General features: G+C 42.1%; 1 protein-coding gene across 2 annotated transcripts in view; it reads left to right on the top strand.

Annotated features, from left to right (window-relative positions):
• Positions 1-435: 435 nt before the first annotated feature.
• Positions 436-27679, top strand: part of PRDM5 (PR/SET domain 5) — a 206545-nt gene continuing 179301 nt past the window's right edge. For both annotated transcript variants that reach the window (XM_004265091.3, XM_004265090.4), the window contains exons 1-2: positions 436-967; positions 19046-19129. In XM_004265091.3, coding sequence (XP_004265139.1) covers positions 875-967; positions 19046-19129 — 177 coding nt within the window. In that variant the 5' untranslated portion in view covers positions 436-874. The remainder of the gene's footprint in view (positions 968-19045; positions 19130-27679) is intronic.

Below are 27679 nucleotides of genomic sequence, written 5' to 3'. Positions count from 1 at the left end.
TTTCCCAGGGATTAGGACACCAGAACAGAACTAGGTTCTGCTGGATTTAAATATTACTTCAATTGTTCACGACAAATTTTGAGTTAACTTGAAATGGATTAGCTGCAGGCTGCTTATACCCGCTTTCTCTGAACGTTAATCTACATATTTATTGGTCCCCTATGTGTTCAAACCTCTGAAACAAGCATGAAATAAACCAAAGATGCATAACTCAGATGTAAAAGGACTAAAATTTCCTAGACCCCGGGGACTGCTCTCAGTAGTTAGGCAGTAAGTATGCCTTCGGACTAGAACTTCTAAAGTTGTTTTGGAGGATGGCCCCAGCTCGGTCAAGGCCCATTTCGTTTTGCATCTGAAGAGTGCAAAATTCGCCGACTGGGAGTACAAGCTCAGAGACTCAAAACCCAGAGCTGGTCAAGGGCGGGTCCGCACGCGGCTGCGCAGGGCGCACGGTGCGGGCGGGTCGCTTCGGCTCCACGGCCTCCGGGTTCGAAGCTCCGGGGTCAGCCCTGCCCCGGGCTCCACGCCCGGGAGCGGGTCCGAGCCGCTAACTTCGGGCCAATCAGCGCGCGGCGTCCCCGCGCCCGCAGCGTCCCGGCGCCCGCAGCGCCCGGGCCCGCGCCCCCCACGCCCCCGCGCCAGCAATGGCAGCTGCGGCCTCGGCGGCTCCGGGCCGAGCTAGACCCGGGACAAGGAGGGGCTGAGCCGCGGGGGATCCTGGAATCGGCGGGGAGGTGGGGATTCTGGGAGGAAAACTCCATTTCCTCCTTCCCCGCCGGCCTCTCCCCTCCACCCCGGCACCCCAAATTTCCATGTGTCGTCTCCCGGGCGCAGACCGCCGGTGTTAAGCGAGGCGGCGGCAGCGGCTGGGAAAATGCTGGGCATGTACGTGCCGGACAGGTTCTCCCTGAAGTCCTCCCGGGTTCAGGACGGGATGGGGCTCTACACGGCCCGCAGAGTAAGAAAGGTGGGTGACCCGGCGGCGGCCTGCGCGCCTCTGCTCCCGCCGCGCGCCCTGCGCCTCCCGGGCTCGCCCCTCCGCCGGGCCGGGGGCTCCGCGGGCTTCACTCGCGTCGTCCCTCGCCGGGCCGGCCGGGAGCCCCGCGGGGAGGCTAGGGCGGCGGGGGTGGCCTTCGCCCGCCGCGCCTCGCGAGCGGGCAGCGCCACGTAGGTGTCGGCGGGGCGCGCTCTGTAGCCGGCCGGTCCAGAGGCGGAACTGCCGCCGGCCGCCCTGCGGCAAGATGTCTTTCCTCCCCTGCAGGAAGTGAGTCGGGACGGAGCCTCCCTCTTCGTCGGCTCCGGGAGTGGGCAGAGGCACGCGTGGGCGGGTGTCTTCCCAGGCGCGCACGAGCTCCATCGCCGCCTTTCTTCCTGTAGGGAATGCCTCACTTTCCCTGTGGGGATTGCGGGGAGCTGCCCAGAGCGCAGCTCAACGCAGGCCTTAGCATGTCATTCAGACACCCCGCAGTTCTTTCCTTCCTTCCAAAATGTGTAATGTGAATCCTGGGAGGTGCCAGCTAGATAATGCATGAATCGTTGAACTTTTTTCTCAGCTTTTCTGGATTTTCCTCGGATCTTTCCTTCCAGAGATTTAGAGACACGTGAGTAGGACCAGCACATGGCAGTGGCCCTAAGGGAACGGCCTGGGAATGTTGGATGTTGAAAGCAAAGGCCTAGGAAGAGAGATTACTGGACAATACCAAGTCTTTGGATTCGATGAGACTTGTGTTATAGCCGTTTCAAAGGATGTGTGAAATCAGAAATCACGGAGGCAGTGGTGAAATGCCCAGGGTCATGAGAGCCAGCGTTTACTGAGCAGATACTTGGTGCTAGGGCCCATGCTTGCTGCGTTACCTCTGTTAGTAACTTCACTGGCACAGCACTCCCGTGAGAACAGTCTTAATCCTCTTGTAGGAGAGGAGAAAGCAGAAGTACTTGGAGGTTAAATTTCCTGCTGAGTTAGTGAGTTAGGCTTCAGACCCATCGCTTCTTAGTCCAAAGCTCATGTCCTTCCCAGATCTGTTTCTGCCAGCTTCCCAGCACCCCTCACCCCCACTGTGTAGGGGTGAGGTTTGGGCAGGAGCAGGCTTGTTCAGTTACGGTGGGCTAACAAGAGGTTCACAAGATGCACCGGAGACACCAGGATGTCCTTCATCTGAGTATGAGTCTTTCCCCACCCCCTCACCTAAGGAGCAGGTGAAGAAAGGTGCACAGGTGACAGCAGGGTCTGTAAGTATCTCCCAGGGTAAAACTGGAAACAATAAACCCCGTATTTACTCCTTCAAATGGGAGTTTGGGAGAATGCGCAAAGGAGAAAAGCAGGTGTAAACACTTGATCTGAATAGATGTTTTTGCCAAAAGGGTAAATGTTAAATTCAACGTTCTTTCAAAGCAGAAGTTGAGATTCTGCTTTTAATTTTCTCACAAGCTATGAAAATTCCCAAATGGATTTTTCTTGAAGGTCTCAGGACTGAATATAAGTACTTAAAAGTTAAACACAGTTCTTAAACATTATTTTGTTTTATGTTTTTAATAGTAATATAGTAAAAATGGTACAAATATTAGAATTATTAAATTATCCTTATTTTTTGCCTTATATTATTTAGGTTTTTAGAAACAGCTGGCCGATGTATGTTCTTTTGATATTTTTATTAATTCCACATTCTTTTTCCATGAAATAAGTTACTTGGAAGTTTTAAATTATTTTGGGGTGTAGAATGAACAGCTTCCAAAATCATATATTATTGCATTTTATCATTGCAGTACTTACAGATACTTATCGTTTCCTGGTTTGTGTAACTTCAACACGTAAAACGCATGGTTTCATCCAGGTCACATCTAGAATGCTTACCTATAGTTCAAGTGAATATGCAGATGTTTGCAATAAATCCAAATGACATACTATTGGTGATATAGGTTAGTGGTGATCACAAGATAATCATAAGGTCATTGATCATTGACAGGTTCATTGATGCCAGAACTGACCTTGAAGTAGGCTTCAGCTCCTTTGCCTTCCAGAAGCTGAGGACAAAGCTGAAGCTGATTTTAGCTATTCCAGCAGATTTTAGCTGTACTGTAAAGCTAATATGAATATCAGTGCATCCCTTACCAGTTTGCATATAGTTTCTCGATGCTTAAATAGTTTTGAAGTTACCTTGTACTAGCTTTAACTCTGGCCATTAATCAGAGGGTCTGCGAAAAAGTATTTCAGCAGCTCTATTAAGGACCTTACTTAAAAGTTTTTATGTTCTCTATTCTAAACAAATTTTGGAATGTATCACAGAAGTTTTATCACACTTTTATAACACGTATGCTTGTCTAACAATTCTGTTTTTCAAAAACAGTTGCAATTCACGTCATCTGTTGATTTCAGTTCAGAGAATCTAATCCAGAGCTGTACTGAGGTTGGGGGATTTTGCTAGACCCTCTACCCGCGCTACATTCACCATATTGATTGGGGATTCCCTTACCAATTCCCTTACCAATGGGATCCCTAATCCCATTCTAGACCCACCCCTTTTTGTGTGGAGTCTCCTGGAGTGGAGTCCCTGCAGCAGAGTCACCTAATTCCCTGGCTCCACCTTAGTCCCACTCGGTGTTTCCTTGGCAGTTGTCCTTTTTTGTAGGCCTGGTGCCGCCGCTGCTTTTTTTTTTTTTTCCCTTGTATAAAATCTACAAAATGACAAGAAGAAGAAATGGGAAAGACTTCTTTTTCTTTTCTTGCCATTATGGAAAGTCCTTTCCTTTTCTTGCCATTATGGAAATTTAGAGATTGCACGAAGCGAGGGTCATCTGGTAGATATTTCTGTGTGAGCCATTATTCTTGGAGAAAGAATGGATGAGAATCTGCTGGAAAGCCCTAGAGTAGAAAAAGGAGGCCTGAGTTCATTCACGTTTATACGCATTGCAATTTGCTAAGGATAAGATAAAAAATAATACAAAATAGTAGATTTAACACTTGAGCATGCCAGACCCTGTTCTAAGTGCTTGCCATGTGTTATCTCATGAGCACAGTTTAATGTTGTAAAAAAGATGTGGAATTCTAGGTTACTATGCAGATTAAAATTAATGTTAGGTACTCAAAGCTAATATAGGAAGTATACATACGATGAAAAGTTATGTAAACATCTCACTACATTACATTTTTTTATATCATGACCATATTTTTCATTGCCGGCTTATATGATTAACGAGGCGGTGGTGTGTTTGACATTGTGTTTGAACTCAGAAAGTGGAGAGGTAAACCATAAGATTTCTTTGAGCTCTCAGATTCTGTGATTTTATGGAAAGGGTTAAGGTGGCAGATATACCACTACCACTCTTCGTTTCCTTGAGGTTTGTTGTAGGCTGTTGGTTTTTCTTTCCCTCTGACTTTTAGTCTTTCAGGTGTGGCAGTACCGTGCTAGGCCTTAGGGATACAGACGGGTGCAAAACAGACAAGGTCTTTGTCCACATGGAGCTTGTGTTCTTGTGTGGGGAGAGACGTAGCAAACAGGTAAAGGAAGGGAAGATTTCCAAGACAGTTGCAGCATGTGTTAAGTGAAAGAAAGAAACGGGGTGATGCATTAGAGAGTGAATGGAGGTGGAGCCTCCTGGTGGAGCATTGTTGAGGCTCAGGTCCCTTGATACACACCAGCCAAGTGAATTGACCCCACTGGGGTAGCTCAGTTCCTGGCTTCCCTCCCTCTCATCCCTGTGCCTTTTTGCCTTAGGGACTCCTGAGTGGCATCCTGTGCCCTTGAACCCTAGGGCAGTCTCCCATTACACTTTGCTCTTCTCTTGAACAAATGCAGGTTCCTAGTTCAAACTTGCCAAATACCCTAGGATCTTATCCATAGCTTCTTTTCAGGACACAACTTATTGGCCGCATGGAGGCATTAGTTTCCTATTGCTGATTCCAAACTATCACACAGTTAGTGGCTTAAAACAATATAGATTTGGGCTTCCCTGGTAGTGCAGTGGTTGAGAGTCCCCCTACCGATGCAGGAGACACGGGTTCGTGCCCCGGTCCGGGAACATCCCACATGCCGCGGAGCGGCTGGGCCCGTGAGCCATGGCCACTGAGCCTGCGCGTCCGGAGCCTGTGCTCCGCAACGGGAGAGGCCACAGCGGTGAGAGGCCCGCGTACCGCAAAAAAAAAAAAAAACAAGAAAAAAAAAGAAAAACAACAACAATACAGATTTATTATTTTATGGTTCTGGAGAATATTAACCTAAGATGGGCAGGCAGGGCTGGTTCCTTCAGGAGGCTCTCAAGAGAGTTTAGTTTCTTGGCTTATAGTTTTCTAGAGGCTGCCCACGTTCCCTGGCTCATGACCCCACATCAATCTGACCTCAGCTTTTGTCATCACATCTCCTTCTCTGACTCCGACTCTCCTGCTTCCTCTTACAAGGTCCCTTGTGATTAGATTGGGTCCACCCAGATAACGCAGAGTAATCTCCCCAGCTCAAGGTCCCTAACGTAATCCCATCTGCAGAGTCCCTTTTACCATGTAAGGTAACATACAGATTCTAGGGGTTAGGATGTAAACGTTTTCCGTGGGCCATTATACATCCTACCACAGCTCCAAAGTATAATTCTTCCTTGTCTCCATTACGTGGAACATTTTACAGTGCATCCTTCCTCACATACTGGTCCCAATAAAATGTACGCATTGCAGATCTACCATGTTGATGACTCTTCTGCCTTGTTTTCAGTGTTGATTCTAGCAGAGGTCAACAAGGTTGGCATTCATGCAGTAAAGCCTGGGTGAGTGGTTCCCTTATAAAGAGGAAGAGAAAATATGTACAGGAGAAGTAGAATAGGAAATAATAGATTCTGATGGTGTTCGGAATGATGGCGTTTAAAAGAACTTCAGAGGGAATCCAGCTTGCACCTTCTCATCTTATACCTTCTCATCTTACAGATGATGACACTGAAGCCCAGAGAAACTTTGCTGGGAACCTTGCTGCTCACAGCTGTATTGCAAGCTCCTCTTCCTTCCACAGCACCATCTCCCTCTCCCTCTCCTTCACACCAAGGCAGGCACCTTGGTTCTCTTTGAGGGATTTGTAGCAAAGACATTTGATGAGGTAAAATCCCAAGAGAAAAATAACTGAAATAAGGGTTTGAATCTGAGTTCGTGAAAATACAAGAAGCTAAAAAAATGAGGCAAGTTGTATAGGGTTAGAAAAACATATGGGAAAGAGAAAACCCCCAAAGAGAAGTAAGTAAAAGCATGGAGGAAGAATCACCATGCATACATTTTAATGCAAGAAGACTAGCTTTTGTGGAAGAAGGTGTTTTGTTGATCCACTCAGAAGGTGACTCTCCTGGAGAAATAATGGGTCTTTATGCTCTGGCTACAATTCTGCCAGTAGATGTTTGTTTACGGTTCCTGGTGGCTGGTGATAGCTAATCTGGAAACATAATCAGAGGGAAAATAGTCACCATCGATGCCTGCCATATGTGCTATCTCTTTTCTGTGTTCACACATTTACACTCTACAAGAGTGACTCAATGCAGCTTTGTATTTCCTGGTGTTATTACAGATTCAGATTTTGGTTTTTGTGTGTGATTATAACAGCTACAGTTAATTCTTTCAACAAATATTTATTGAGCAATTGCAGTTGTTAGGCACTGGGCTAGTTGCTAGTGACAGAATAGTTACTGGATGTGTTACACAGTTTGTATTTAAGCCCTACAACAAGTCTGCGAGGTGGCCGTTGTTGTCCTTGTTTTATAGATGAGGACACTGTGAAGAAGGTTCTATCACAAGGGGATTAGTCAGAATTGGAACTCAGATTCTTCCGTACATCTCTTTCACTTAAAAAAGAAAACCAAAAATTATTTTTCAATATACTGATAAAATGCTTCATCCATGCTCATTTCCATGAGTACAGACGCATACCTATTCACACACTTTTAAAACGTTATTTTACAAAAAGGAGAAAAGAGTATCATTCAGCAGTATCTCGTAGAAATCCCTCTAGGTAATCTGCTTTGGCTCTAATTTGTTATTTTTAATAACTGAACATATTCTATGTGGAGGATAGGACATTATTTTCATTTCTTTGGGTCTTGTTCTACACAGTTATTAAGTAAATGTTTATTACCAAGATTGGTACCAGCTGTTTGGAATACAGTAGTGAACAAAATAGAAATTCTGGTTCTTGCAGAGCTTGTATTTTCGTGAGAGGAGAAGAAAATTAACAAGGAACGATTAGAAAAGTCTTATACTGTGTTAAAATGTGATAAGTGCTGTAGAAAAGAAAAAGTAGAGCTGGGTGTTGTTGACTTGGCAGACGGTGTGTGTTTGTGGGAGGATGTTTTCCTACATAGGTGGTTGGTCCAGTTAATCCTCACTAGCCGGGAAATTTGGGCAGTGACTTAAAGGATGGGAGGAAAGTAGCCAAACATTTCTAGGGCAAGAACATTCTAGGCAGCAGTTAGAGTAAAGGCCCTAAGATGGGCGTTTGCCTGTTGTGTTCCAGGAGTAAGGAGGCTGGTGAGACTGGAATGGACTTAACTGAGGGGCCGAGTACTAGGGGAGGAGGTCAGAGAGATAGTGAAGAGAAGGGTACCAGACCTACATTTCTTAGGGCCTTTTGGGGCATTGTGAAGCCATTGGCTTTACTTTGAGTGAAATGGGGAGCCACTGCAGGGTTTTGAGCAGAGGAGTTACGTGATCTGACTTGAGTTTATCAGGATCACCCTGATTGCTGTGTGGAGAATAGTTGACCAAAGGGTGAATGTGTAAACTGGGAGACTTATTAGGATTCTTTTGCAGTAATCCACGTGAGAGGTGATGGTGTCTTAGACCAAGATAGTGGCAGTGTTGGAAGTGTAGTTTGAAGATAGAATATGCTGATGAGATAAGTAGAAGAAAGGGAAGATGATTCCAAGGGTTTCAGCCTGAGAAATTGGGAGGATTGGTTTGTCAGCCAGCGGCTTCCCCTTCTAAATGGGGAAGATCTGCAGTTTGGTTTAAGGCATGTTGATTTTGACAGGTCTGTTAGACAACAGATATCAAAAAGGCAGTGAGATATAGTTGTTATACCGGCAATTCCTCCTTCCCATCCTTTATGCCATCATTTTCATCGATTTTGTGTGTTATAAACCTTACAGTACATTTTACTCTTTGCCCTTTATACTATCAGTTATCTTCTAGAACAATTAAAAAATAAGGCAAATTGCGTTCTTTACCTTTGTTTCCATTTCTGGAGCTCTTCATTTCTCTGTTTTGAGTTATATTTCTGTCTGCTATCATATTCTTTGAGCAGTTCTTGTATCACAAGTCTGCTGGCAGTGAATTTTCTCAGCTTTTGTTTTTCTAAAAAAAATATTTTGCTTTATTGTTTGAAAGATATCTTCTCTAGGTTGACAGGTTTTTTTTTTTCTCATTACATTGAAGATATCACTTGTTCTTTTTTTAGTTTACAAAGTTTCTGACAAGAAGTCTGCTGTAAGTTACATTCTTCACGCATAATCTTTTTTCCTCTACTTTCAAGGTTTTTCTCGTTTTCTTTGCATTTTAACAGTTTGAATATGATGTCTTTAAAATTTTTTTTAAAACTTGCTTTTTTATTTTATATGTGGTTTGATGTCTTTTATCATTTTTGGAAAATCCTTAGCCATTTTCTCTTCAAATATTACTTCTGGCATAAGCTTTCTCTCTTCTGGGACTCCAATTACATGTATGTCAGACCAGTTGATGTGATATTGTCTCACAGCTCTTACATTCTTTGTTCTGCTTTCTTTCTCTTTTTTTTCTTTTCCCACTTTGTGTTTGTTTAGGTAATTTCTGTTGCCTTCAAGTTTACTGCTGCTTTTCTCAGCTGTGTTAAGTTACCTGGTGAGTCTGTCAAAGGAATTCAATTTTGAAACCATGATTTTATATCTAGCATTTTCACTGGATTCTCTCTTATAGGTTCCATGTCTTCGCTGATATTTCCCCTATGTTCTTGCATGTTATCTGCCTTTTCTAGTACATTCTTTAACAAATTAACCATAGTTATTGTTAAAGTCCTTGTCTGATAGTTCTAATGTCTGTGTCATTTCTGCATCTGATTCTGCTGATTGCTCTGTTTCTTCAGAATTTGCTGTTTTTTCCCTTGTTTCCGTGTATGTTTTTATTTTTGTATTGCCAGTAATACAATGTCAGTATTGTAATGCCAGTGTCAGGTGTGAAACAATCAGAGTGTGGTAAATAGTATTTATGTTTGGAAATATGCACGTGTTTTATTTTGTCATCCTGTTTAGTGTGGGAGTTTGGGTCAACCTAGTTAGGAGATGAGGTGGGTTTGCATTATGTTGTTGTTTTTGTTACTTTCAGTGCACCCCAGGCTTCAGATTCTTCTAGAGTTGCCTTGTGATTAGGGTGGTGGCCGGGGTGCTCCAGGTTTTTCTCAGTGTCTCTATTCTACTCTCATCTTTCTCCTGTCCCTGAGTGCCTGCATCATAGTGGGGTTCTCTCACCAAGTTGCCACGCCCTTGTCCTTCCCCCACAGTAGACCGCTGTGTTATTTGAGGTCTGTGTTCTCTCTGTTCTCTGTCTTGGTCCAGCTTCACTCTTATCTGGGGTTTATGAGCCTGAGCTCTGGGAGTTGAGTTTCCATAGCATTCCTACCTCTCTTTCCCGTAGGAGCCAAACTTGTGTCTTGTATCAGTGATTGGTTTTTTTGTGGGAGAGTGTTTCCTGTCCCTCACCCAATGGTAAGAGTCCTTTGAGGTTGTGGTATAAATTCCTGAGCCTGTACTGCTTCCTTCAGCAGCAGTTGATCTTTATTTGTATCCTGGAGATGACAGAGTTTGCTACGTTCTTGTAGTAGCTAAAGGCTTCTCCTAATATGAGAGAAAGATAAGGGCAGGAGGTATGGGGTGTTGTGCATTCTTGCAGCGGCTGCTGTTCTCCTTCTGCACTACTGAAGGAGTCTCTCTGTCCTTCTTTCTGTCCCCCAATCTTTCTTATATGGGGAGGCCCTTGGAAAAGAGTCTGTAAGTGTGTGTGAACTCCCCTTGGGTCTGGGGCTTCTGGTGGTTCTATACAGTCAAGCTGTCTCACATGCATTCCTTAGCAAACTATTAAAATGTTAATTGATTTCTTACTTGCTTGTGTGGTGGCCGGCAGCTCCTCCTTCTGTGATCCACCATAGGTAAGCCAGTGCACTCTTCAAGAAAAGTTATGATTTTATAGTTTATCAGACTTTCTTATTATTAGACTTTCTTCTTATTATTATCTATTATTAGATAGTCTTTCTAAATCTTTGATGGATATTGAACTTTGAAAGTTTTAAGATTGATGGCATTTTCTGTATATTTTTATTTATTATTTTTTATTACTTAACCTATCTGTTCAATTTTGAAAGGTATTTTAAAATCTCCCTCTCTAGTTCTTCTTGCGTTTTTAAGATTTCTGTGCTACTGGTTTCTCACTGTTCTATGTTCTTCATAAATATGCTTTATATCATTACATAACGTTATGCTTTATTCTGTTTAGTGCATTCAGCTGTTAATTTAACCTTGTGTGGTACACTATTGCCTTTCTTTTCTTTGCTTTTATCTGTATATCTTTGTCTACTCATTTTAATTTACTGTTTATCATTTTGTTTTATCTTTTTGTAATCATGTTAGCTAGGTTATATTTCATAATGCAGTATTACAATCTCATTTAATAAGAGAATTTAGCCTTTTCATATGTAGTGTAATGACTGATACAATTGATTTTTATTCTTGTCATCTTTACACTCATTACTTATTTTATATTGTTATAACTTATTTTGAATTTTCCTTATTTTTGCTGTCTGTTCAAGTCACTGTTCATTTTTTCCCCCCTCTTCTTAATTTATTAGTTCTACTCGTCTTTTTCTTTAGTGATTTACTTCTTCTTCCCCTCTTTCATAATCAGATGCACATGATTTTTTTATTTGATAGCTAGAGCCTCAACCATTTTCTCCACAAAAAATATGATTTCTTCCACAAGATGTTTATTTCTCTATTAGTTCCCTCTTCTCCTTTCTTCCTGCCACCACTCAGCGCTCCCCCCAACCTCTGCCTGCCCTGCAACTTTGGGGATGCTTTTATCTTCCTGCCTTTCTTCCCCCCAGATTCCTAAGTTTTGATGAAATGGTGTGTTACTTAATAGAATTTCTTTTAAAAATATATCCCTTGTTTCAAGAGTTGTTATTTTTTTATTTTATTTTTTTTTTGCGGTACGCGGGCCTCTCACTGATGTGGCCTCTCCCATTGCGGAGCACAGGCTCTGGACGCGCAGGCTCAGTGGCCATGGCTCACGGGCCCAGCCACTCCGCGGCATGTGGCATCTTCCCGGACGCGGGCACGAACCTGTGTCCCCTGCATCGGCAGGCGGACTCTCAGCCACTGTGCCACCAGGGAGGCCCCAAGAGTTGTTACTTAACTTGTATATTCTGCATACCCAGGTGTGTATGTACACCAGCTATTCATTTTCTTCTAATTTTTGTCCTTTGTTCTGGTTAATTTGTTTAGTTAGAGACTTTTTATGGTTCTTTTTCTCATTAAATCATGTGGATAATATTCTCTCTGAATCTGTGTATATCATCAAATAGCTCTCCTTCCCATCTGACTGTAAAGGATTTCCTGACTGGGTAAGTGACTCTCAGGTTGTTGTATTTCTCTTTCAATTTATTCTCTAAAAATATTTAACTAGGAAATTATGTTTTTTTCACTTTTAAAAGGTTTTTTTTTTTGAGTGCTGTACTTGAATCTCCTTAAATTCTCATATGTAATTGACATATTCCAATTAATTAATTAATTAATTTTTTTTTTGGCCACACTGCATGGCTTGTGGGATTTTAGTTCCCCGACCAGGGATTGAACCTGGGCCCTCGGCAGTGAGAGCGTGGAGTCCTAACCAATGGACCGCCAGGGAATTCCCGACGTAATTCCTTTTAATTAAAGTACTCTGTCTCCTACAGATGTTCTGTTTTACAGAGTATGGATATTATTTTTCTGCTTGGTCTCCTTCATAGGCAGCTGGGCCCCCTTTTACAGGCAATTTGCCTTGGTTGTTTTATCGAAGCTCAAGACTGGTTATTGAAGAACATTCTGTGGTATCAGTCCTTCCCCGTAGGCAAAGGGGTCTCTATTATCATAGGCCTGCAGTGACAGATAGACTGTCAATTCCCTGTTGGCTTTCTGGTCTGCTTGCACTTTCCTGGGCGGCAAGGATGGGAAGGACTGTGGGCTATGGCCCCAGCCTTCTCTGCCTTTCAGGTTCTTCTCAGGATCCCCTAGTTGCCCGTCCTCAGCACTCTTCTGCTGTTTTTCAGTTAATTACTCAGCCCACTTTAGAGAATGCCTCACACCAGTTCTGTGCCAGAACCTAAGGCTTCGCTTATACACAGTTACCCATACATGCTAATAGAAGTCGTTTTGCTCAAGAGAAGCAAGTGGCTTAGAGTTGGGGTTAAAGGAAAAGGTGCTGCATTCAGGTCACCATATTCCAGAATCACTTCTCCTTCAAAACTCTCCTGCATTTCCCATTTCATATTCATATTATAACTGATGAATTTCATAAAGAATAATTCTGCTATATCCTGGGCACTAGTGCATTTCTTTTGCCTGATATTTGCTGTATCAGCTCAGAGTAACAGAGGCTACTGTAGTAACCTAAAGCTTGGGGGTTATATTCTCTCTGTAACAAGGTGGGCATTTGCTGCTATCAGTTCAGTGGCTCAAAATGTCAGGGTGGAAGTCTTTGCAGTTCTCTCGGCCTCAAAATGGCTCCTTTAGCCCCAGCTATCATGCTTTGATTCCCGGTGAGGAGAAAGAGGAAGTAACCAAGGCATTAGGGTGTACCTTCTGACTTAGCTCTCATTTAAGAGCTTTTGTAGTAATTTCATACAGTGATTTCTGCTTCCATGTTGTTAGCTGTCTTCTCTGTCTAAATGGGGAACTGGTAATGTCGTTTTTCTACCTGGATACATTAGTACCCGCAACAAGGTCAGCATTCTAGTACTAAGGAGGATGGATATAGGGAAGCAACTTGTCTCTACCTGGGCAGTCTTAGTAGGGAAAGAAGATTGGATATTTTTCATATTGAACTTTTTGGAAATGTACTTTATTGATGGCCTACTTGTATTGCAAGAGCACACACAGCATAGTACCTTAGCACTGAAATATAATTACGTTCTAAGTGAGGACTCTAGACTCCTTCTGTGAAAAACATCATTATTTTACATATAAATGATTCAACTGCAGATTGATTCACTTGAATATAACTTATTTCATCTATATGTATATATTTTTTATTTGCTGAACCATGTCAAAGTAAATTATAGATATTATGACAATTCATTCCTCCATATTTTAGCATAAGGACATTTTCTTAAGTAGCCATACTGTCATTTTAACATCCAACAAAAATAATACTGATTTCCTAATGTCTTTTAATTCCAGCCCATATTAAAATTACTCCACGTGCCTCCAGAATGTTTTTTTTTGTTTGTTTTTTTTTTGCGGTACGCAGGCCTCTCACCGCCGTGGCCCTCCCCCGCCGCGGAGCACAGGCTCCGGACGCGCAGGCCAAGCGGCCATGGCTCACGGGCCCAGCCGCTCCACGGCATGTGGGATCTTCCCGGACCGGGGCACGAACCCATGTCCCCTGCATCGGCAGGCGGACTCTCAACCACTGCGCCACGAGGGAAGCCCCAGAATGCTTTCATAGCTGTTTATTTTCGAACCAGGATCCTCAAGGACCACCTATTATACTTGGTTATGTCTGTTAAATCTCTCTTTAACAGTTTCCCTGTTTCCATACCGTTTTTTTAAAACAAATAACAGTTACTTTCTGAAGAGATCAAGCTAATTGTTTGTGGTGTATCTCACAATCTGGATTTATCTGATGGTTTTCCAAGGCACATTATTTAATGTTCCTCTATCTTATGTATTTCTTGTCATCTGAAGAGTTAGATAGAGATTATTTTACTTTTTTTTTTTTTGGAAACACACTGACATTGTGTATTAAACGCTTCTCTCTACCCTCTGGATACTCTTTATGTTGCAGAAGATAGTGCAGTTTTGGCAGTGGGAGACAGGAGGGAACATAGGAAGCCTCCCCCTCCCTCTCTCAATGTGTTTTATCCATGTGTGCTCTTCCTAGGTAGCAGGATCTCCCCAGGCGCTGGGTGAGAGGCAGGACAAGCGGGAAGAGTTCTGTGCACATTCACTCGCCCTTTGGCCTCTGGAGGTGCCTGGAGAGTTTAGCAAACACTCCTGTCACTTCCCTATGGCAGACACTAGGGAATGAAGGGCTAGAATGATTTACTTCATACTGCGTTTTAGCAGAGGGCATATAATATCTGGTTTTTCCCTGAGTAATACCAGCACAGGGTTAACGTAACTTTTCCATTGTAAAGATAATTTGTGCTTAACTGGTATCTGTGAGCTGATAGTGTATGAATACCTATTTTACTATCAACCTTTTACCTGATGGTTTTAGCATCCATTGATAATCCTTCCCTGAATCACTTACATTATTAGGGATTTCAAAATGGGGATTTCACTTGAATGTTCCTCCTTTATTTATAAGTTAGCATTCCTCTGTAAAGAAGAGCTGTCCTTCATTGTTTGCTGCTGTCTGCTTATCCCGAAGTAGCGTAATTGTTGAAAGATAGGACAAGATGCTTAGTTCTTTCTCTTTATTAATTTCAGTAAGCTGTTATGCCAGCAAATGAGACATTTAAAAATTTCTTTTTTTCCCTCTCTCTAGCAATCATTGTGGCCTTAAGAATTTGTTAATGTGTTTCGATCAATTATACTCTTGTTCTCTTTGATCCCCAAATTGTTCTAAATTTGGTCTGTGGAAGCTCTCTCTAATAGGATTTGAGAGCTGGAAGGAATCTTAGAAATCAGCTAATCCAAATTTCTCAGTTCTATAGGTGAGGAAACTGAAGCTCACAAGTTTGTGACATCCTAATGTGTCACAGATAATTAGTGGCAGAGCCAGGATTAGGATCCAGATCCCTGGAGTGCTCAGGTAGTGCTTTTCCCATTATTCTAAGAGAGAGATCTGCAGTAACTCTTGGTTTCAAATTCCTGCTAATAATATTAATCAAAATGAGAGAAAATGGCCCACATGTTTGCAATCGTACATTTTTTATTAAAAGTTATTGTCTAGTCCAGTGGGTCCCAAATTGAATGGATATTTATCTGCATTTTTTAGAAACAGCAAAGAAGCACCACTGTAGGCTCGGCCTTGGGCCAGTCTGAGAAGTGAGTTTGACTTGGACATTTGGTATCTACAGGTTGAATTTATCTTACAATCTCATTTTATTGGATCTGCGCAGAATTTTGAAAACTTGAAATTCATTGCCAATGTAGAATAGTAGTGATTTCACAAACAAATTTTTGAGTTGTCAGCCTCACTAAAATATTTGCAGGTATCTGGCAACATTGGGCTCCCCCTGTGATACAGCAACAGGCAGTTGGAGTTAAAAAGCTTTTTAAAAGGGCATGCCCCTCCAACTCGCCTCCTGGCCACTCCCTAATGCGTCCTTCGCATGTTTGTTGTCTAATGTTGTGCTGCTTTCCTGCCTCACCTTGTAAGCATTTGAGATAGTGACTGTTCAGATTGTTAGAAGTGAAGAATTCTTGGAAGGTGTTTTGTAACGTAGTCACAGGTTGAAGGTAATAATAATGATGCTGACGTGCATTAACAGCAAGGAAATGGTAGAGTTGATAGTTTTTCTGCTGCTAGTATGAGATCTTCAGCAGCTAAATCACAAAAAAGAAAACCAATGATGATAGGAAGTCAACTAGAAATTTTTGAAATTTTCAAGAAGATAGTTTGAAACGTTAGTTTCCTTCCTACCATTAATTATGAACCTCACTTTAGGTATTTAATATGCTCATGCATATGTATATGTAACTTATATTATAATGAATCCTATGAAAAATTTTAATTTTTATAGCTCAAAAATGGTCAAATACTGGCAATATCATATGGTTCATCTAAAAGAAAACAATTACCCATGGGTGAGTGCCCTAAATCTTCCTTTCATGGGTATGTTATTCGAGCAGGTTTGAAGCCTACTGAGGCAGCAGAGCAGAGGCTTACGCTTAGGTTAGAAATATCATACGAAGTGGTTAGTGAACAAAGCAGTGTATACATTAAAACTGTGATGATAAGAAAGTGCTGTTTGTATAGTAGAAATGACAGTGAACAAAGAGAGAAGGGGGTGGGTAGTAGGTGCTGGGATCTTTAGGGGAAGGCCTGGAGTGGGTCAAGTAATTATAAAATCCTCATCAACAACCAAATATAAATTGTTTTAATTATCTGCAGTGTTTCTTACCACAAGTGTATGGATAACTAAGAGTTGACTATTTATATTGTTGTAATCTTGCAGCCACAGAAGCTCAAGTTTATTTGGCCACATCATCCCAGTATACTCACTAGTTGTACTCTGAAGGCAATTTTACCAAATCGAGAAAGCCAGATATACTTAGAAATTTATCTCCTCCATCTGTGTTTTTATGTCAGTGTTTTTCAAATTGGATTGCAACCCATTGGTGAGTTGTGAAATTAACTTTATTGGTCAAAACTAGTATTTTTTCAACAGTGAAGTAAAATAGAGTAGACGGTATGGAATACATTGTACAGAGGAAGGGTAGTATTATTTTTAAAAATTTGCGTGTTAGTTTTATGTGTGTTTCTGTGTACACTTGACGTTTGAACAACATGGGGGTAAATGCACACAGAACTTATAGTTGGCCCTCCACACCTGTGGTTCTTCCACACTGGTGCATTCAGCCGACCGGGATGGTGTAACTAAGATACCTGCATTTAAGTGGACCCACGCAGTTCACACCGTGTTGTCAGCTGCATAGATGTGAAGGTGCTGGGCTGAGATGCAGAATGGATTTCTTGGCTGAGGAAAAAACAATTGAAAGCCGTATTTATTATAGTTAGAGTTTATGATAGAGTGATTGCTCACTATTAATAGCAAGGCTTTAAACTCACAGTCCTGATTCTTGTTTTGAATTTTCAAAGCTGTAAGTCCTTTTATAATCTTCCTAGGCCTGCATACAAGCAGGCTTTTTTCCCCAAGCCCAGTGCATTTACTTGGGTTTCCATCCCGTTCTTTTCAGTCCTTTGAATGCTGCTGAATTGATTGATACAATTTTATATTTCCTGCAAATTTGTACTGCAGAGAGGAACTGACTGGCATGGGTAGATCTCTTGCATTGGAAAGCATGTACTCAGATGATTTCCTTCTGCGGTAGTCGGTAAAGGCTCAATACATGACAAAGTGGAGTGAAAGTTGGACTATATATGCATTAATACCAAATCCTCAAATGTATTACCAAAAACACACCTTAATATTTGGTCTGTCTTCCAGGTTGCCTGAAATAGCCAAGCAGTCTCCCTGTCTCTTTGGTGTACTTGTTTTTGGTTTATTTAGGATTATCGTCTTGATTTCAGGGATCTCTGTAGCATTTTCTGCCTCCAAGTTAACATTAAACAGTAGGTCTTCAAAGCTTTGCCATTACTTGTGGCTTTTCAGAACCTCTTTTCTTTGTCTGTAACATGAGGGGCTAGTTGTAATTCCTGTAAGTTTTAACATTTGACTGTTGCCTGGAGTTGGGTTTTCTGTTGTTCATTAAGTCATTTATATGCCTTGAAACATTGTTTTGGTGGTTATTTTTCCCCCTAACAATGTTCATCAAAATACCGTATGCTAACACATATATATGGAATCTAAGAAAAAAAAGGTCATGAAGAACCTAGGGGTAAGACGGGAATAAAGACACAGACCTACTAGAGAATGGACTTGAGGATTTGGAGAGGGGAAAGAATAAGCTGTGATAAAGTGAGAGAGTGGCATGGACATATATACACTACCAAACGTAAGGTAGATAGCTAGTGGGAAGCAGCCGCATAGCACAGGGAGATCAGTTCGGTGCTTTGTGACCACCTAGAGGGGTGGGATAGGGAGGGTGGGAGGGAGGGAGACGCAAGAGGGAAGAGATATGGGAACATATGTATATGTATAACTGATTCACTTTGTTATAAAGCAGAAACTAACACACCATTGTAAAGCAATTATACTCTAATAAAGATGTAAAAAAAAATATTAAAAAAAAAAAGTTCGTCCGCCTCCCAACGAAGAGAAGGGTTCTTCTGTAGAATAGTCACAGGCAGGTTTGGAGGAGGCTCGCGAGGGCACGCGTGACCCCGTACCCTCTCTGCACACACGTCTGTGGATCGTCTGGCTGGACAAGCGTGATCCCACCCTCTCTGTCTCTCCAGTCCTGCTTTGGTTGCCTTAGTTGTGAGAACAGTTTTGCTTACCCTTTCACCCTGCCTCACGGGTCCTTCCCTGCCGGGGCCACTCCTGGTGTCCGCCAGCAGCTCTCACCTGGGAACTTGTCCAAATGCAGCTCCACACATCCCACTCCCAGAGATTCTGATTTTAATAAGCACAGGATTCTGAATTTGCAATAAGCGACGCTGGTGACTCTCATGCTGGTGATTCAAGTACGCACTTTGAGAAGCCCTGGTTTGTAGAGTGCCCCCTTGGTTGTTTGAAAGATTGGCGGGAGAATTTAAACTTTGTTTATGAACAGTCTTCCTCTGAGGATGGCAAGTCTACTTCTTTCTTGTTCATGATTGGGACGAATTTATGATTTTTATGGAAACCAGGTGGTTTTCTGCCTGGTGGGCTTGTCTGAAGTCAGGCAAGACTCAGTGCTTCCCATTTTAAGACCACTTGCCAGTGGCTGCAGAGGTTTGAAACATGTAAGTATAGTGTTCAAGCCTTGTCCGAATTTAAACGTTGAGCGATTTAACCCTTTCTTGTTGGCTCCTGTGTTGTGGATTTAGGCTCTTTGGCTAAAATAGATTAAGTTAGATTTTAAATATGTAAATATCTTGTGTTGGGTTAATTAATATTTTAATGCGTCTCAATCATTGGGCATAAGGCTTTGGAGAAAAAAATTTTTCCAGAAGAGAAATAATAGTTTATTTTAGTAACTTGATTATTGATTATTGTACTAATCCTTTTTCAATGTAATCATTACTACTCAGGGTGAGAAGTTTGGACCGTTTGCTGGAGAGAAGAGAATGCCCGAAGACTTGGACGAAAATATGGATTACAGGTTGATGTGGGAGGTGAGCATGTGATTGTTGTTTTAAATATTTAAAATATGTTTTTCTTTGTACTATTTAAGGCATGTATAAAGCTAAGTTAATAGATATTGATTCCAGTTGACAAAGCATTGAAATGTTTGAATTTTAAGGAACCTGAATACCTTGAAAGTTTAGCATTAAAATACTGTTGAAATATCTAACTAGACAATTCTTCTGTAAGTCTGAAGTTTATATACTTCATCATTAAAAAAGAAGTTATCCATGAACAAGGATGTTTGGATTTCAAAATAAGCACATTCTTTTTATGGATTTAGAATTTGATTTCTGTAAATGAAATTATACTTTAACTTTTATTTCCCAATTGCAGTGCTAATTGCCCAGAAACATTTCTTTTTTTTTTAACACCTTTATTGGAGTATAATTGCTTTACAGTGGTGTGTTAGTTGCTGCTGTACAACGTGAATCAGCTGTATGTATACATATATCCCCGTATCCCCTCCCTCTTGCATCTCCGTCTTACCCTCCCTATCCCACCCCTCTAGGTGGTCACAAAGCACTGAACTGATCTCCCACACAGAAACATTTCTGAGCTCTGTGTTGGAATGAAAATCCCAGCTTAAAATGTACCTTACCTTTAAAAACATATAGTTAAGCAGCTATGACACTGTAGATAGTCTTTTGCAATCTGAAGTCTCTTTGCTGCAGGAATTTGTATATGCAAATGTATATCTATATATTATGAGAATTTTCATCCTATTTTATGCCAGTTGTTTTCATTACTGTTCTTTCATAATCTTTAGAAAAAGAAGGGCCCGAGGGATGGAAATAGAAAAGCAGAGGTGTAGATATTGTTAAACAAAAACTTGGAAAAGGAAACTCAGTCCCAAGAATTTTATTTGGTGGGTTCCATGAGGAGGGTGGGAGCTGAGATGGTATAGGTGGGCCTAAGGGAAGTAGGATCATAAAGTCAGAAAGATAAAGAATACTGAAACAGAGAACTACACATAAAATGTCTCTCTGAATGTGCATTTATCGGTTAGGATCTCCAGAGAAACAGAACCAGTGGATGTGTGTGTGTGTGTGTTTTCAAGGAATTGGCTCACAGGATTGTGTGGGTGGCGGGTTGGAATCTGTAGGCTGGAAACTCAGACAGGAGCTGATGATGCTTCAGTCTTGAGGCAGAACTGCTCAGGCAAACCTCAGTTTTTGCCGTTAAGGCCTTTGTTTGGATGAAGGCCACACACAGCTTTGACAGTAATCTCCTTTATTTAAAGTCAACTGATTGTAGATGTTACCCACGTCTATAAAACACCGTCACAGCAACACCTAGATTACTATTTGATTAAATAGCTGGGTACTACCATCGAGCCAGATTGACACGTGAAACATATCATAATGTATTATCTGCAAGCAAAATACATTTTTAAGCATCACCACATTGCTGAAACTGCTTGATGTAGGGAGTGGGGTTGCTTGAGGTTCTTGAAAGATTTCTGAAGTGCAGGTGATGGAAAATGGAAATTCATAATATAGTCTTCACTACAGTTTAAGTGGAAAATGTTATTGATTTGCCTTATTTTAATTGTTTTAATTATTTTTATAAACCTGAAAATATTTTTAACGGCTTTTACTATTTTTCTGTAAGATCTTAATTTTCTCAGCAGTTAATTTTTTTTTTTACCGTGAAGGTTTTCAAAAGCCAAACATTTATGTGACAAAAAAGATAACCTAAATAAGTTGAAAATGATAAAAATAACAATTTTTAAGGGGTTGTTAATGACTTTTGATATTTGTTTTGTTATCTCTGAAAATTTTAGTGTAGTGGTCAGGTTAATGTCTTGCACAGCTGCTTATTGCTAAGCAGATGATGATTATAATTTTTATTTTGAAAAAAAGACTTGCATATAGGAAACGTAAAGAGGCTGACAGTGCTACCATAGCTCATCCAGTTTTGCATTATGTATTCCTGTGGTTCTTTGATGTCTTTACATTATTTGTTTTTACATACCAGTATACCTAGTCCTCTCACTTTACCACCCAAAGTGCTATTGATTTTATACATTTTATGTTCAGGTAATGTTACATTCACATAATGATTGCCATTCTTTATTTTCTTTTACTTCTTATGTTATGCTTGTGTTTTGAATAAGTAATAGTTGTACTTTTGACACAATTCAGAAGGGTATTGATGAAGGTCTCCTTGTCCCCTATAAGCCTGCTCTTTTCACCTAAGACCTTTGATCCCTTTAACCCCTTAGTTCATGCACCTTTTCCCTCCCTCCTGTAGTTCTTCCTTCTCTGAGTCTGGTCTTCAGGGTGGATTGTCGGCCGGTCTCTGCTCTGTCCAGTTGTGCTGCCGGGCAGGGCAGGGGAAGACACTCTCAGTGGTATATCTTCCTGGGGGAGCACTTGAAAAACAGTCAATACCTTTCGAATGGCAAAGATTTACCGCTTGCTGGCTTTGGTCCTGTTCCTTGTTATGTTAAACTGGGAGAGCTGCTTCCCAGCCTTGAATTATATTCTTAAAGTCCCTTTTTATTATTTTAACTTTGGAGGTGCCAGGATTCAGAAGGTGCACAGAGAAAGGAGGTTGACTGGTCTTACCACAGTCTTCTCTTCTTGGAAACTTTTGAGCCTTCTCAAATGGAGATAACGAGCCTTCCCTCCTCTGTGGGTAAATTGGGACCAGTTAGTTAAGTCATTTCTAATATGCCCCATAGCTCCAGAGCGAACTACCTGCAGCTCTCAAATGTGTGGTCCTTCTCCTCAAGCCAGTGGTTACCTATGTTTATGGTTATGGAACATAAGCTGGGTACTGGGGGTAGTGTTTGGAAAACGATGCCTGTGAGAGAGCACATGGCATAGCTCTTTCTCAGTTTATATTTGCACTTGTGGTGCCAGTAGTCCTGGTGGACAAGGCCAAGGGCCCCTAGGTGGCCATTTAACACCAAAGAACTTGGAGGTACCAGTGAGGATTGCACCTATTGGTGTGTGTGAGCCCCTGTTAGTTTGGGACGGGGTATAGAGGCACCTGAGGGTTTCATTGGGGAGCGCTATCATCGTCTGTTGCATCCTCCCCCGTCCCCCCAGAGGTGCAGCTTGGCACTCACCGATGCCCACTGGTTCAGAGCATTAAACAGCACCTCAACCTCGTTCTGTGTTGGCCACCAGGATTTGAGATTGGGGTCTGAAGAGACTCAGTCTCCTCTGTCCTTAAGCCTTCTTGATACTTCAGATTTTTACTTTTATTTTAAAATAAACTGCATTAGCAAAAGAATTCTGGATTTCTCAGGCCAGTTATAGAGCTTGAGTTTGGAAACCACTGCTCCACTGTAAATGCTTCCCATTGATAATTTGATGGAACGTGCCCAGTTGTTTGTATCGTAGTCTATTCTTCCCTTAGTTAGAAGTCTTTTTGCGTATTTTCCCAGATGGTTTGGAGCTTGAGATACATTTCCTTGCACTGTCTACCTGCTCAGACTTGCTCTAAGACCAAAATCCGTTCATGTAATGTTGCTAAAGCTCTCAACAACCCTTTGTTTTTAAATCTCCAACATCTTCTCTTTCTATAATATTTTCTTCGGTATTTCAAACCACAGTTCAAATACCACCTCTGCAGGCACTGGCTCTTATTCTAGCACATACCTTTACGTTTTGGTACCTGTAGATTGCAGCACAGATTGTACATTTTCATCGCCACCTGCTCAGCCTATTATTCAAGTATTCCAAAGGGGCTGTTGATGAATCCAGTCTTTTCTTGAACGCTCCAAATGGCTCTGCTCTGTTGGCAGTGCCTCTTCCCTTCTTTTCCCAGAGCATCCTCTTGCATTGTCTGCAAGAGGTTTTTGTGTGGAAACTGGCCTGGTAAGTTCTCAGAACTTGGCCTTTCTAGTTTCATGCTGTTGTGGTCAGAAAAGATGCTTGAGATCATTTCTATACTCTTAAATTTGTTGAGGCTTGTTTTGTGCCCGAGTATGTCATCAGTCCTAGAGAATGTTCCATGTGTACTTGAAAAGAATATGTATTCTGTTTCTTTTTGGATGTAATGTCATGAAAAAATTAGATCTAACTGTTCTGTTGTGTCATTTAGGATCTCTGTTGCCTTATTAATTCTTTGTCCGGAAGCTGTGTCCATCTATGTGAGTGGGGTGTTACAGTCTCCTACTACTGTTATTGTATTCCTGTTGATTTCTTCCTGTACGTCTGTTAGTATTTGTTTTATGTATTTGGGTGCTGAGTGTAAAATCCTTTTATTGATCCCTTTATCATTATGTAGTGTCCTTCTTTATCTTTCTTTATGGCCTTTGTTTTAAAGGCTATTTTGTCTGATATGAGTATTGCTACCTCTGCTTTCTTGTTATTTCCGGTAGCATGAAATATCTTTTTCCCTCCCCTCACTTTCAACCTGTGTGTGTCCTTTGCCCTAAAGTGGGTCTCTTGTAGGCAGCATATTGTGTAAGCTCTTGTTTTTTTAATCCACTTTTGTGTATCTATCTATCAAATATCTCTTGTATTTTATCTTGTTCTTTTATCCAATCAAAAGACACAGAGTCTGCCACTCTGTGTCTTTTGATTGGAGCATTTAGTCCATTGACATTTAAAGTAATTATTGATAGATATGTATTTATTGCCATTTTAAACCTTGTTTTCCTGTTGATTTTATAGTTCTTCTTTGTCCCTTTCTTTTTCTCTTTGTTTTTCCTTTTGTGGTTTGATGGTTTTCTTTTGTATTATACTTATGTTCTCTTCTTTTTGGTTTCTGTGAATCTATTTTATGTTTTTGATTTGTGGTTACCCTGTTTTTCAAGTATGTTTAACCCCTTCCTATCTCTATTTGCCTTAGACTGGTGGTCATATAGGCTCAAATATATTCTAGGGAAAAAAAAAAAGTCTACATTTTCTTACTCTCCTCCCCCACATTTATGATTTTGATGTCCTTTTTTACATCTTCAGTTTCATCCTTTTGCTGTTCACTGTGGTTGTCATAACTTTCACAGAAATTTTTTAATTTCTATTTTTCTTTTATAATCTGTGTACTAGCTTATTTAAGTGATTTACTTTGCAATTGTGATTTTCTCTTTCCTATAGATTCTTCTTCTCTGTTTAGAGAAGACCTTTCACCATTTCCTTTAGGATAGGCATAGTATCGCTATATTCTTTTCTTTATGTTTTTTATGTTTAAAGAAGCATTTATTATTTGGCTGTGCCAGGTCTTAGTTGCAGCACGCAGGATCTTCATTGCCTCACGTGTGATCTTTGTTGTGGCATGCAGGACCTTTAGTTGCGGCACACGGGATCTTCATTGCGGCAGGTGGGATCTAGTTCCCTGACCAGGGATCAAACCCAGGCCCCCTGCATTGGGAGTGCGGAGTCTTAACCACTGGACCACCAGGGAAGTCCTGCTATATTCTTTTGGTTTTTGCTTGTCTGAGAAATTCTTTATATCTCCTTCTATTCTAAATGATGATCTTACTGGGTAGAGTATCCTAGGTTGCAGATTTTTCTCTTTCAGGACTTTGACTGTATCTTGCCAGTCCATTCTGGCCTGCAACATTTCTGTAGAGAAATCAGCTAATAGCCTTCTGGGGGTTCCTTTGTAACTAACTCTTTGTTTTTCTCTTGCTGCCTTTAGCGTCTTCTCTTTGTCTTTAACCTTCATCATTTTTATTATAATATGTCTTGGTGTAGGTCTGTTTGGGTTTATCTTGTTTGGACCCTCTGTGCTTCCTGTACCTGGATATCTGTTTCCTTCTTCAGGTTTGGGAAGTTTTCAGCCATAATTTCTTCCAATACATTTTTGATCCCCGTTTCTCTTTTTTCCCCTTCTGGATCCCTATTTTGCATAGATTGGCATACTTTATATTATCCCATAAGTCTCTCATATTGCTTTCTTTTTTTTTTTTTTTTTTTAATTTGGCTTTCTGTCTGCTGTCCTGATTGGGGGATTTCTGTTATTCTATCTTCCAGGTCGCTTATTCATTCTTCGGCATTATTCATTCTGCTATTCATTGCCTTTAGCTCAGTTTCCGTCTCTGCAAGTGACTTTTCTAATTTGTCTTGGTTCCTCTTTATAGTTTGTAGTTCCTTTTGCCAGAACTCTGCATTTCCATGAATGGCCTTTCTTAATTCCTTCAGTATTTTCATTCTCTGCTTTTGGAAATCAGTGTCTATTAGACTGAAGAGGTCTGTTTCATTGTTTGTTCCTTCAGGGGAATCTTGGTCTTTTAACTAGGAGTGGTTCCTCTGTTTTTTCGTTTTACTTATATATTTCTCTTACTCTGTGAGTTTAGGAGGAACAGTTGTCTCCTGTGGTCCTGGAGGGCTGTTCATACGTCTGGGCGTCCCCCTGTAGCTTGTGTGGGTTACTATATTTGGCCCAAGGGCTGTTCTTAGTGTGAATGCCTGTCGCCTCTTTCCTCAGTGTGTGCTGGTTGATACCCCCTTGATGGGGAAGTGCAGACGCGCGGGTGATTTTCAGTCCGGGGTGGGGGGGAGGTGGGCAGGGGGTGGCAGTGGAGGCTCGGGCGTGTCCCTGGAACACACGATGGGAGCCGAGGCGGCTCCCCGACACTCCTGGAGTCTGCGAGGGCGGTGGCGGGGGTCTCGTAACCACTCCTGGCATCTGGGCGGGCAGCAGTGGTGGCTTGCGACTGCCCCCGGAGCCCGTGTTGGCAGTGTCCTGCCCGCTGCGAGCATGTGCACGGGGAGAAAGGCTGCAACCCGGGTTCATCCGCTTCTCTCCTGCACCCTCCAAACCATGGCGACTGGCCGATAAGGTGACCCAGGCTTTCTCCGCATAAACCCTTCGTTGCAGTCGCACTGGATTCCCCACCCCCGTGGCTGTTTCCACACAGCCATCCCCAGTACTCTCCCCAGTTCTGATCTCCAAAGCCCGAGTTCCAGCACCCAGCCCTTGCCAGCACGTGTCAGGCTGGGGGGTGCAGGACTGCGGCACTGACCGTCTGTGCAGTTCTCCCTCTGCTCTGGCTGCCGCAAACCGGCTGCTGAAGTTCTCCTCCGAGGGCCTGATTCTCCCCTTCTGTCCCGGCTGATCTACCTGCCAGTGAGGGGGCTTCCCAAGGTGAAGGAACCTTTCCTCTTTCACAGCTCCCTCCCAAGGGTGCAGGTCCTGTTCTGATTCCTTTCTCGCTCTCTCTCTTTTTTTTTTTTTCCTGCCCAGTTACACGGAGATTTTCTTGCCCTTTCAGTAGTCTGAGGTCTTCTGCCAGTGTTGAGTTGGATATTCTGTGGGAATTGTTCCACACGTAGACATATCTTCGATGTGTTTGGGGGAGAGGGTGAGCTTCACGTCCTACTGCACCACCAGCTGGATCGCTGCCCATACCCCGCTGCTTGAATCTTTCCCTTTGTACCAGGAGTGTACAGAGTGGGTACTTGATACTCTGCTTCTTAAATCTTGGTCTTTGTGGCAGGAGTTGGGCCTGCAGAGGAGTTCCGAGTATATTTGTCCATCAGCCATCGGAGAATTGTGGCCTGACTCACAGGTTCAGTTTGCAGCATCTCAGAGAGCATGGGAGACAGAGACAGGTCTGCAGTCTGCTGTGGAAGGCACGCCCTGAGCCTGATGGCGGGTCTGCTTAATGCACAGCAGGGGGCTGGGCATGGAAAGGAGTGACTGTCAGGGTCTTAACAATTAGATAAAGAGAAGGAACCATGAAGGAGAGAAACCCAAAGTATATTTACTCTAATTTCTCTCTCTCATGGAGGAAAAAGTGAGGACACATGGAAAGGTGGAGTAATAGTTCTTTGCTGAGAATATATATGTGTAGAATTAGCCTTTCTCGTTTCTCATACTGAGAAATGATGAGGCTCTTTGGAATTCTTTTTTTCTTTTTCTTTTTTTTTTTTTTTGCGGTGCGCGGGCCTCTCACTGTTGTGGCCTCTCCCGTTGCGGAGTACAGGCTCCGGATGCGCAGGCTCAGCGGCCATTGCTCATGGGCCCAGCCGCTCCGCGGCATGTGGGATCTTCGCAGATCGGGGCACGAACCCGTGTCCCCTGCATCGGCAGGCGGACTCTCAACCACTGCACCACCAGGGAAGCCCTGGAATTCTTTACGAAACAGAAATAGGCAGGGTAAGTCAAACATGATAGAAAGAGGAAGGATACCAGGGTTGGACAATCTTTAGTCTGATTTCGCCCTGAGGATCCAGTAAAGCTTTTGCTGTCTTGGAGTTTATGTTTCAGCAGGGAAAGATAGACATAAAACACCTTTAGTGAGTACTATAAAGAAAGATAGTGATATGGGTATAAAGAAAATAAAACAGGGCAAGAAAACTTATCTCAGATAAGAACTTGAACACACTGATACTACTGCTGAGAGCAGCTACAAAAGACAGGTTAAACATAAAAGTGATTTGTGTAAGGCCATCAGAGAGCTGTTAAAGCAGAGTACTAGAGTACTGTGATTCCAGAGAGGAGAAAACTTTGAACAGATGAATCAATCATCTGTAGCCTCTTTTTTTCTTGAGGAAGTGGTCAGAGCTTTGCTGATTCTGGATACGGGCAAGAGGCTGAACATTTGACCTCAGCCCAAGTAGAGGTTAGTGTTT

Source organism: Orcinus orca, chromosome 4 (genome assembly GCF_937001465.1).
Source record: "Orcinus orca chromosome 4, mOrcOrc1.1, whole genome shotgun sequence".
NCBI classification, from domain to species: domain Eukaryota; kingdom Metazoa; phylum Chordata; class Mammalia; order Artiodactyla; family Delphinidae; genus Orcinus; species Orcinus orca.
The sequence above is the reverse complement of the archived record's forward strand: the minus strand, read 5'-3'. Positions and strand labels throughout refer to the sequence as shown.